Source organism: Crocodylus porosus, unplaced genomic scaffold, assembly GCF_001723895.1.
Source record: "Crocodylus porosus isolate Cpor-Errol unplaced genomic scaffold, CroPor_comp1, whole genome shotgun sequence".
Lineage (NCBI taxonomy): Eukaryota > Metazoa > Chordata > Crocodylia > Crocodylidae > Crocodylus > Crocodylus porosus.
Genome location: NW_017728918.1, coordinates 49,087,664 through 49,099,676, shown reverse-complemented (window position 1 = coordinate 49,099,676; position 12,013 = coordinate 49,087,664). Strand labels below are relative to the sequence as shown.

At 39.4% G+C, this 12,013-nt stretch overlaps 2 protein-coding genes across 6 annotated transcripts in view; one reads left to right on the top strand and one right to left on the bottom strand.

The window, feature by feature from the left end:
• The window catches only part of LOC109311766 (protein eyes shut homolog), a 47,256-nt gene extending 44,384 nt beyond the window's left edge, over positions 1 to 2,872 (top strand). Inside the window, exon 3 of the mRNA XM_019537597.1 lies at positions 1,502 to 2,872. Within this exon, the coding sequence (XP_019393142.1) occupies positions 1,502 to 2,697 (1,196 nt within the window). The 3' untranslated portion in view covers positions 2,698 to 2,872. The remainder of the gene's footprint in view (positions 1 to 1,501) is intronic.
• Positions 2,873 to 7,881: 5,009 nt separating this feature from the next.
• PHF3 (PHD finger protein 3) overlaps positions 7,882 to 12,013 on the bottom strand; it is a 76,991-nt gene continuing 72,859 nt past the window's right edge. For all 5 annotated transcript variants that reach the window (XM_019537592.1, XM_019537593.1, XM_019537594.1 and 2 more), the window contains one exon: positions 7,882 to 11,385. In XM_019537592.1, coding sequence (XP_019393137.1) covers positions 9,161 to 11,385 — 2,225 coding nt within the window. In that variant the 3' untranslated portion in view covers positions 7,882 to 9,160. The remainder of the gene's footprint in view (positions 11,386 to 12,013) is intronic.

Sequence of the window (12,013 nt, the reverse complement as noted above, 5' to 3'; positions counted from 1 at the left end):
GCAGAGGGTAGGTTTAGGCTAGATATCAGGAGGCGCTACTTCACGGTCAGGGCAGCTAGGATCTGGAACCAACTTCCAAGAGAAGTGGTGCCGGCTCCTACCCTGGGGGTGTTTAAGAGGAGGTTAGATGAACACCTTGCTGAGGTTGTTTGATCCCAGTACTCTTTCCTGCCATGGCAGGGGGTTGGACTTGATGATCTGCTCAGGTCCCTTCTGACCCTACTAACTATGTAACTATGAAACTATGAAACCTCTGGCTGGCCCTTGCACTTCCTGGGTCAGGAAAAGCTCTGCAATCAGGAAACTGAGTGAACAATCTGACCTAGCCAAGTGATACCCCCAATCTATGTGGGCAGTGGATTGTGGCCCTGTCCCTGGTCCTGTGCTATCACTACCTCATGATCCCAGCTGCCTGTACCACTTTTGGATGCTGCTCCCCACCCACTTGTGGCAATCCCATCTGCCCAGCTAAGCATACCCTGCCCATGGGGTTCCTGGCCAGTTCCCATGGAGAACCTGCACACCCACTCCATCTGCTGACGGTAGGTGTGGGGCAGGCAAGCCAGGGTGCTCAGACAGCAGGGCCACGTCCCACAGCAGCAGCAACACTAACAGCAGCAGTCAGCCAGGATCCATTGCTGCCACTGCCACCACTGGGGCTCATGGGAAGTGGAATCAAGCTGCTGTGTGTCCAGGTGGGCTGCCCCTCATGCCTGGGTAAGAGGGGCCAAGGGACTTGTTGCAGGCCAGGCAAAATCCCTTGGCAAGCCGGATCCAGCCCATGGGCTGCATTTTGCCCACACCTGTGTTAGGATATCAATGGCAAGGACCCAGAACACACACGTAAGTACTACATATTCTCACTAACAGTGTCCAATGCGAAAGCCACAGCAGTCCCCTGAAGGAATAATTGTAAGGAAAACCCTGAACAGCTCATGCAATGCCCTTGTATGAGGTATGTGCAGGTGTTCTGTAAGGATGGCACATACAGATGCAGATGGAGCTGAGGAGGATTGAAGTATCTTCTGGGCAAACTGTCATTCCTTGAAAAATGCCAAGTCTCCTACGAAGTGTGAAAGTGGCAGAATATCTCAAGATAAGAGTTTTAAAAATTAGCATAGTCCAGGGGTTGACAATCTATAGTCTGTGGGCAAGATCCAGCCTGCAGACATGGTGTTTTGGTGGTGGAGAGGTGCTCCTCTTCCTCCTTTCCTCCCTGAGAGTCCACCCACCCTCCACCAATCTGAGTGGTGTCATTCCAGCGCACCCCTTGGAAAAAGTTGCCAACCACTGATGCAGGGGGACTCCATCTCACTAGTTTTATTTTTGGACGCAAAGGAACTGCCTTTACGAAAGGAAACTTCAGACAGACCAGAAACTGGTCTAAGCTTGGTAAGGTTAAAGGACATTTAACACAGATACTAAAATGGAAGGTGTTAGGCAACCTCAACTTATAGACCTCTGCCACCTATGAAAAGTTGATTTTTTTTTCCCTTCACAGGTGACTTTCTATGTGTATCCTTAGTAAATGGATTTGTACAACTGCGCTACAACCTTGGTGACAGAACACTGATCTTACAAACTTCTCAAAAAATCAATACAAATGGAAGTACATGGCATCTACTTAAGGCAGGAAGAGTTGGTAATGAAGGCTATCTAGATCTGGATGGTATCAACATTACTCAAAAAGCCAGTGCTGGAATGACTGCCCTAGATACACACACAGATTTTTATGTTGGAGGAGTATCATCTTTAAATCTTGTCAATTCAATGGCAGTAGAGAATGAACCTATAGGTTTTAGCGGGTGCATACGAGAAATTCTTATAAATAACAGAGAACTTAAACTTAATGAGAGGGACCCGAAAGATGGTTCAAATATAGGCGACTGTGATGGAACTGTTTGTGGGTACACAGTGTGCAAAAACAGTGGCACATGTAAAGTTCACAATTCAGTCTTTTCTTGCTCTTGCCCCCCACAGTGGATAGGGAATACATGTGAACAATCTGTTTTCTGTTCACATAATCTATGTAGGCACCAAGCTCTTTGTATTCCTGATCCCATTTTACTTTCATATAGCTGTGCCTGTGTATTAGGGTATTCAGGTAGATACTGTGATCATGAAAGTTCATTTTCTACTGCAAAATTTGTAGGCAACTCTTATATCAAATATACGGATCCTTATTATGCAAAGAGAGACCTCCAATATAGCAGTGTATCTTTAAATTTTACTACCAGCCAGAGAGAAGGCTTAATTTTATGGCTGGGAAAAGCTGAGGATGAGGACAACGATTTCCTTGGAGTTGGTCTCACCAATGGGTCATTAAAAATTGTGGTTAATCTTGGAGAAGGCATCTCTGTCCCTTTAATTCATAGTAAACAGTCACTTTGTTGCAACATATGGCATTTCATTACTATAGCTCAGAATCAGACATCTATTAAGGTGTACCTTGATGAGAATCTGGTTCTCTTTGAGGATACTGATCCACAAGGAAAATATATTGCTTTAAATTATGGGGGCATTTGTTATTTTGGTGGGTTTGAACTTGGCAGGAAAGTAAATATGGTCACTTCAGGACTTTTTAGTCAGGAGTTAGTTGGTAAAATTAAAGATGTTGTACTCTTTCAAGATTCTAAAAAAATTCAGTTAATCAAAGCAGAAGGCTACAATGTTTATAATGGAGATAATCAGGATTAACTGAAAAAAATCATTAGGGTATGAAGAAACCTAATACAAATGAAAGTATAGGCTTACACTCTACTCTGTATATTAGTCATGTTAGCTACAAAGTGCTTAATAGTATTACTCATTTACGGTAACTACTTGCCTACTCATATCACTTACTTTTGTCTCCAGTGATTAATTGCATAGACGAGTAATTAAGTTTGATAAAAAATTTAAAATTAATTTTTGTTATTATTTGGAAAAAAGAAAATCTTGGTTTAGATCTATTTTTCCTGGGAAAGTTTTTCACACTGACATTAAAAAGTGAGGGTGAGTTAATATACAAAAACAATTATCTATCCAGTATTTTAAAAACTGAAAATGAGATAATTTACCTTTTATTCACAAATTCAAATTTTTAAAATTAGACTTTTATACAAAGTAAACTTTAATAATCTTCGACTACATCATAATATAAAATGTAACATCTTCCAACTGGAAGTTAACAAGAAAGTATTAGAAGTGCCACTATTTAAAGGGAAAACATCTATGCTTTTTCAAAAATGTCAAAAATACATGTGTAAGAAAGGAATTGATTTTTTTTTTCCTAAAAAGGACACCCCAGATTTTCAAGATAGCTCAACACACAGCTGCTCCTTGCTAGACACCTTGCTAGTGGTCTTACCTTGTTCTGAAAACCTGCTCCATTATATATGGTTTCTGGAATGGGAGACCTTACTCCATAGATATTCTTTTTCTGCTAAATCAGTGGTCACCAACAAGTTGCTCTTGATCAACTGGTCCATTGTAGAGCCTCTGACAGTTGATCTCAGTCTGTCAGAGACTCCATAAATTGGGAGCATTAGGACGCACGTGGCTGAGCTGACCCATGCCAGGCTGGGCTGATGAGTGAGGTCAGAGCTCCAGCAGCTTGTCCAGGAGTCAGAGTTGCGTGCAGGGAGCAGGGCAGAGGCCAGGGCTGTAGATCCTGGGGTGCCCTTTACTTACAAAAAGTGATCTTCACCATAAAAAAGTTGGAGACCACTGTGCTAAATTACTAATCCTAAGACAGACAGAAGCATACAAGACCATTACAATGTTTTAGTCTAATTGCTTGCATAACACAGGCTATTAAATGTCAACATTAATTTCTATATCAAGACCAAAAATTACAGTTGAATTAGTGTATTCTTTAGGAAAGCATTTCATCTCAACTGAAACTTCAAATAGTAGAGAAACCACCACATCCTTTGTTAATTTGTTCCGTTACATAATTTCTGAGGACTTTAAATCTTTATGTCCAAATTTGAAATGCATCTTGCTTCTAGTCCCAGCTGGACAGGAAGAAATATATTCCCAATTTTAAAATTTCATATTTAATAAACCAATTTTCCCAAAATGTATTTTGTTAATCTTACACTTCTGGGTGAGATACCATAAATGCTTATTTCCATAATAAATATGGCATGTCTTTGCTTTTCCTATTTTTCTGCTTCTTTATGCTCGGTAGCTAATTGGCAGCAGTACAGAAAACTTAAAATTTTGTAAATATTGCTACAGCTTGGGTAGAAACTCACTGACAACACTCACTATCAAATATGACCACAGCCTTTCATTTGATGTTGCTGCAAGAGACTATAAATCACGTAACAAGGACACACAAGCTGCTCAAGAATTTAAATGCCAGCAGAGGGGCTTTGCAGGGAGAGAAGTGTGCATAGGTAAGAAAATTAGCTGAATTAGAGAAGCAAGGCAAAGCACGAGAGAGGATGCAAACCCGTAATTAACAAGTACAGTGCATGGCCCTTAAAAAGCTAGAGCTCTAGTTTTGTGGCACAAGACAATGAATGAGCTTGTCCAGAATAGAACCGTTGTTACCAGCCTAATAAGAGCCAGCTCCATTACTGTGCTCAGCTAAAGGCTCTCTGGGCATGCCTTCAGGCTCAGTACTGGCTGAAAAAACTTAGGTGCTGTGAAAAAAATCATCCATTTTTGGTATAATTCATCTGTTCAGGAAAACAGGATTCCACACTCTTCACAAATGATTAAGATTGAAGCCATTCTTAACTGGAACAACCTATAAGACCAGGAGTGCTCAAACTCACCCGCTACCAAAGTTTCAGACCTGTGTGAAGCCACATGGGCCCAGCAGCATGGCCCCAAATGCCCAGTCTAGCATGCAGGAAGATGCGAGTCCCGACATGGAGCATGGGGCAAGGTGGGGGCAGTGCAGGGTCCCAGGGGCCAATCCCAGCAGATAGGGTTGGTGTGGGGCCCCATGGCCCCTTTCTAGCACACAAGAGCTAGCCAAGGCAGTATGGGCAAAGCAAGAGGCATGCAGGGGCCTAATCCAACCTGCAGACCAGCCCCGTGCCATTCACATAGCCTGCAGGGCCAGAAGATGAGCACCGATGTGCTAGACCCTTAATTTTGCTTAGCTGTATAGGTGTAGCAGTAAATATAAATCTTCTTACCACTGCCCAGACCAGTATTTTTTCTCATTTGTTTTCATGGAACTAATCTATGCTTCTCTTTCATGTCACCAGTGATGTAAGAAGAAAGCCTTCAAGGAATGAGTTATATTTTCTGTTGTAATAGAAAATTTTAAAACTTTCAAGATTTTTTTTGTTTTAAAATACACATTTCTTGTTTCTATAGCTATCTGTACAGTGTTCCATAGGAAAAACAGCAGGAATTCCCTTCAGTATAGTTTTTGCTTTGCAAAATCAACTGGGAGTTTTAATCACAGATCTCCCACAGAAGTTAGGAAAGTCATGAGGCAAAATTCTCTAGCTAGTGTGAAAACCATTTGAAGGGCGATCCCACACAAAAGTGACCAAATTAATTCATTCTGCAAAGGCCCAGTTATATACTTAAACAATAAGGAAAAATAAAATAGAAAAAAAACCCTTTTGTTATATTTGATGTTCTTCATTGTCATATAGTTTACAATTGTTTGAATTTTTCATTTGAATTGACCAATATTATGTTACTGTCTAAATAAAATGTTTACATCAAAATGAGTGTTTTCTACTGTCTTCCCTTTTCACTTTATTGAGGCTCAAGAACCACGTTTCCCCTCATATTAGGAATTACATGCTTTGATTGCAGTGTTCTCCGCTACAAAGTTGCATGAATTTATTGTAGGACACAGAACAAGTTACTGAGCAAGTATGAACTGGATGTCTGCCACAGAGAAAATAAATTAGGTCCATTTTTCAATGTCTATTTCAAATATTTCTTTGGCACCCGCAAGCTCCAGGCCCACTTCAGAACACACAAAGTAGAAATGTCTTGCTTATCCAGCCTGTAGACCAAACATTATTTTTCACAGGTTAAGGGGCCACAATCAATATTGCTGAACAGACTCCTTCCCATTACACACTTCTACCACTCAGACAATGCAAAGGGAGTGAAAACTACCCACATATCCCAGCCTGAAATTCCCCAAGCACAAAGGTCCTCTCAATAGACAAAGAGCTGATACAGCTGACTGCATTCTATACCTCGCTATACTGAAGGCCTGGGTCAAGAGAGCTGGGAGAATAGCTGAAGTGTGTTGCTTTCCAACTGTCTACAAATTGGCATGCAATCTCTAGTGGGTTGCTCATCTAGTAAAGTAGTCTCCAAAGTAAACTAGGGAAGAGAATCAGGACATAATTGATCATTGGTTCTCAGCTTTTCCTCTTTGTCCTCTCTCCCAGGATATCCCTTAGTTGCTAAGAGCGTGTGTATAAGACAGAACCATCCTTTATATTCATCCTGCTTACTCAGGGCTCCAGCCCAACAAATAATCAAAGAAACCAAAATCATTTTCCTCTCTTCTCTTGCAATGCAGCCTCTGGAAAGCCAGGTATTAATAAATAAGCTGCAACACTAAAGGCAGCTGAGGAGTCCCAGGGCCTGACCTCAGCATGCAGGGCTAGGCTGGGGTGGCAGGGTCCGGGGGCCCAATCCCAGGTGTGGGGCAAGGCAAAGGTGGTATGGGGTCCCAGGGCCCGGTCCCCAAGGTCATGCAGGGCCCAATTCAGACCTATGGAGCCAGGAGGAGGCAATGCAAGGACCAATCTTGTATGTAGGGCTTTATCCTTTACTGCTTTCCTGCAGTAAACGAGACTTTAACACCTCAGTTTAGAATTACAGATAGGAACCCGAGATAATATTTTCCACTCACCTTTTAAAAAGAAAATGTGAAAAAAAAAAAATGAAACAAGGCCCAGAGATCTCTGGGGGCAAAAGACAAGATGAAGACAGATAAGATGCAGACTAAACACCACAACTGTCCTATAACGATTTCAGCAAGGCATAAAAACATGATTTTTTTTCTAAGTATTGTTTGACGTATTATGTCAACAAATTATTGTTCAAACAAACCATCCTCATATTTGGGGCATACTAATCTCTCAGCCACAGAGAAGCTGTTCGGTTTTACTAGTACTGAATTATTTTTATGATACAAACATTATAAAAGGTGGTTTGTAGGTACCAGTGAACTGGGAAGTAGGCTGTTTACAGGTAGATTAGAAGATAGCCTATATAAGACATGGAACAGGGGCAAGGCGGGGGCAGTGCAGAGTTCCAGGGGCCAACACCACAGGTATTGGTGAGGTGTTTTTTTTTCAATTTAATCCCATAAATTAATGTAACCACTTCAGTTTAAATCAGAATGTCAAAACTGTATCAAACCAAAATGTTACCTTTTTTAAAATATGAATAAAAGAAAAGGGCACTGTAAGTATAAGATCTTATCACAAAAGGACGTGAAATTTCATGTTCACTTGCATGTTGAGACAACTCCAGCTAAAATGTTTAAGGAGGCAAAATGTTTATATATTATTACCATTCAGGTTAGTAACCGATTAACTGCCACACGCCATGCAAACAATGATAACAGACTGATTTTAGTCTATACTGTGTGCTATGAAGGATTTTTAAAGTAAGGGCTGATACAAGATGTCTAGTTCATAAAATAGTCCACATATTTTCTTGGGAATTTCCTGAGCTAAGAAACAGCTCAGGCCTGAGACATATTACTAGGCTTCAGGCCTAAGAAATATTATTAAATAAGAGCTATCACCAACTTCATTTGGAATAATATTTTTAATATTGATATTATTTAATTGGCTGCAAAGCTATGTGCAATGTCTGCTAATAGCTTGCTATTTTAAAATATATGAATGATTCAACAAATTAACAATTTATGCTAATCGGTATCTGTTACTAGAAAGAAGACATTTATTCTACACCAAAGTGCAAAAAAGCTGTGTTCATAGGTAAGGCAATGTACTTAAATGTCTTTATACACAATATGATTAAAACAGATTAAAGTACTGCAAAAATGTGTGATGAAAATAGAACAGTCCAATGGAAGAGTAATTGTATTTCAAAACCGGATTCAACAAAATAAGCAATATACTCTTTTTCTAGAGAGTATAAGAGACAGTACTGTTATAGTTCTATAAAAAGTAATCAGTGGATGCCAGTAACCACAAAATCTGGACTCCTCTATATATTAAAGACCTGGGGTGCTTCAAAAAACAATTAATTATGAAGTGTAAGCAAAGTTACACGGGCCATTCTACATCTTTTTGTTATATAATTTAACCTACTGCTTTTCACACTCATAAAATCAGACACACAAGGTATGTGAGAAAGTTTTATCATTTTTAGAATCAAAATATTCCTTAAAATATTTACATTTTACAGTAAAAACAATAGCAAAACACAAGGTAATGTACAACCTTAGGTATTCAAGTTTTTGAAGCATGAAAAATAATGGGAAAATTAATAGACAAATCATAGTTTAAAGAATATAGTGTGATTTTTTTTCGTCTTATTAAAACAAGTGCAGTTTAAAGCAATAACATTCAGACAACTCAGCCTTCCAATTTCTGTTCACAAACTGCTTTAGATGCTTGGGATATATTTGCTAATTACTGAAAATACATCTGAATTACTTTTTTATACTATTGGATAATTTAAAAAGAAGTCTTCACACCACAGAGTTTATTACTTATATTGTGTAGCGCGCTTGTGAATTCTGAGGCTTTGCTACAGTCTTTAAAAACAGTGCAATTTAAAAAAACGTTATTGTATGAAATTCACTTTAAAATTACTGGGCATCTTAAAACAGAAGAGAGCACAAATTACCAAAGGCAGTAGCTATATTGCATACTTGACTAAAGCCAACTTCATCAACTAAAATTTTCTAAGCCTTTATTGCATATTAATAAAAGAAATCTTTAAAATTTTGACTATACAGCAATGTAAAATTTTGAAAAATATTAAACTCCTACTTCTAGAGATAGTTGGTATAATGAAAAAAAAGAGGATGAGTATTGGTATGCAGCTTCATACCAAAACACAGACTTGTTTCTGCAAAACACCAACACTGAATAAAAAAGATGGCACAATCCTAGCAGGCATTTACAAAGTTTAGGACATAACTCTAACAGTTTACTTAAATAGGATTTGCTGAAAGACTGCCTGCATCTTTCTACCTTTTACTTTTTGTTCTGTCACTGTGGTCCCTGTCTTTGTGATGTCTGTCTCTGGTCTTTTCACTTTCTCGCTCTCTATGTTTCTCCTTACTTTTCTCTCTTTCTTTATCCTTTTCATGTTCTTCACTTTTAGGTTTATCTGTCTTCTTTTCTGGATTCCTACTCTCCCTAGAGGATTTTCCATCAGATCCCTTATCACCATGTGAAAGTCGTAATCTTTCTTTGTCTCTATGTTCTTCCTCTCTGCTTTTTCTTTCTCTCTCCTTTTCCTGGTTTCTGTCTCTGCGTCTATTCCTCTCGGAGTCTTGCTCCCAGTATTTTTCAGCATTCCACTCTTTTTCATGTCTGTCTTTCTTTTGGTGGTGAGAGTCACTATAAAATCTTTGCCTATGTTGCTCATTTTTCCCCCTACTTAACCCTCTCTCCAAATGTTCTGGTCTCCCCCAAGGGTCACTATGACGTCTTTCTGGTCTCCTATTGTCTTTACTCTGATAAAAGTTCTCTGGCCCAGCAAATCTTGGCTGTTTATGAGCCAGTGGTGGCCCTTGTGACATGGGCCCAACATAATGCGGTGCCTGACCTGACAAATGAATAACAGGTGGCCATGGCATCATGGAATTTTGAGCAAAGCCAAAACCTGGCGGAGGAAGAAGTGGAGGTGGTAGATGAGGAGGAAATCCAAACAAGGGGCTATTCTGTGGAGGAAAGTTAGGAGGTACGGGTGTTTGAAATGGAAATCCAGGTGGATTAGATTTAGGTGCCTGAAAACTATGTTGCTGAGACCTAACTGATGAGAAGTTTCCACCTGTAAGTGAGCTGGGGAGTTTGGAAGTGAATTCAGAACGAGAAGAATTTTCTGTTTCAAAATGAGATGAGGTTGTTGCTGGTCCTCTCCTAAATGACTGTACTGTTTCAATATTTTTCATCACTCCATCTTCCTGCAACTGTTTTGTCTCTTCCATTTGTAAGGAACATGCATTATCTGCCTTTGTTACAGATTTGGTGTACTGTGGTTCACATGCTGGAATATCACTCTGACATGAATTTAAATCTCTCTCTCCAGGTGGCTCTTTATCTTCTACTTCCATCTGTTCACTTCTTGAAGCTCCTAAGTGTTCTTTATCTTGTGAATGACCACATATATTTTGCTTATCTTCATTTTTGCTAATGTCACCTTCCTTATTTTCTCCAGCGTTAGTCTGTTGACTGCGTCCAGCTGCTTGTCGTGGGTCCCTTTTAAGATTAATGAACTGTGGAGATTTAGACATATTAGCAGCCATACCTTCAGCAGTACCTGTGCTAACATTATTATCATCACTAATTTTACCTGAATTTGAAGAAGAAGAAAAGCTAGAATCTGTGGTTCTTTTGACTTCTTTTGCAACAGTCTCGTTGTCAGACAGCTGCCACTTTGGGTCAATTTCTTTACCTTCCTCAGTTTCTCTGCTCTGTGACTGAACAGATAAATTTGCTAAAAATGCTTCTGTAGAAACATCTGGTGGTTTACCCTTAAGGCTAAGGCCTATCAAAGTTCCTGCAGTTCCTGGTGAACATGCAGACCCTTCAATTGGTGTATCCACTGTAACACTGACATCTGTAGTTTCTTTTGCATCATTTAATCCAGTTTTAGTTTCTTCATCAGCAGTAAATTCATCCACAGCCATTTCTTCTTCTTTTAAGGTTGGTTGCTCATTTAATAAAGGTATTTCTTCTGTTTCACACTGGTCCACAATTGACTGATTCTGTTCATATGTCTGTCCTGTGGTACCTAAAAGACATTGAAGTATGTCATCTACTGGCAGTGGTTTATTTGCCAGCTCAAGAGTAGAAGGCTGATTTTCCCAACCAACCAGAACTCCAGGAAGAAATCTTAGAGGCTTTGGTGGTTCATGTTTAACGCTTTCTACTAAAGGTTCAATAACTGTTGGATTTTCTTCTGTATTAGATTGATGGAGTTTATTTCTCTGCTTATGCAGCACAGTTGAGAAGGAATTAAAAAAATCATTTTCTTCTTCCTCCTCTTCTAATACCAATTCAGTTTGAGAAACTTCAGGTTTGCATGGTTTGCTTTTTTTTTCTGGCGGCAAGCTGCTTGGGACACTTTCTGGAATTTCATCCACAAAGCTAGTGCTGCTAGTGGTCGTAACAGCGCTCATCTGTCTCTTCATTTTTTGGCGAATTATCAATCCCAACAACAGATTTGGTCGATGTAACTCTATCCCTGCATAAAATCATAACATTAATTAATAAAATTCACTTAGCTGAAGAAAAGTATTTGAATGAAAAAGCCTATATTATAGCCTACCTGGAGAATTCTGTAGACAGTCTCCTATTGCTATACCCAAGGAGGACAAAAGGATCAGAGAAATGACTTTCAGCCATCTAATCTATATGTAATGGGTTCATTTCTTAAAGCTACACCTCTTTCACCTAAGGTCTCATCTATACAAGCAGCTTGCATTGGTTTAAATAAAAAAGGCTTTAAAATTCGTTTACTCAAGTCATTACTTGCAATATATCATATTTATTCATCTAAGACAACTCCCAATTTAAGACAACCCTGATTAATTAAATTCTACACAAGAAGAATTGCCCCTTGTCTTCACTTATGCAGCTCACTGACAAGCGCCCCTGGAGGTAGTTGTGGGGAGCTATGGAGAAGTCCTTTTTCTGCCCTTGGAGAATGTGGCACTGTTGTGCTTCAGCTGGGGGGGTGGTAGTTGCTCATAGCACTTTGGGTTTTTTTGCAATACTACAACATATACTGGAGGCACACTTCATTTCATCCTCACATGCTCCCCGGAAAAAAATATTCCCCTGGTGGGAAAGGAAGTTTCTTAGAAATCCAT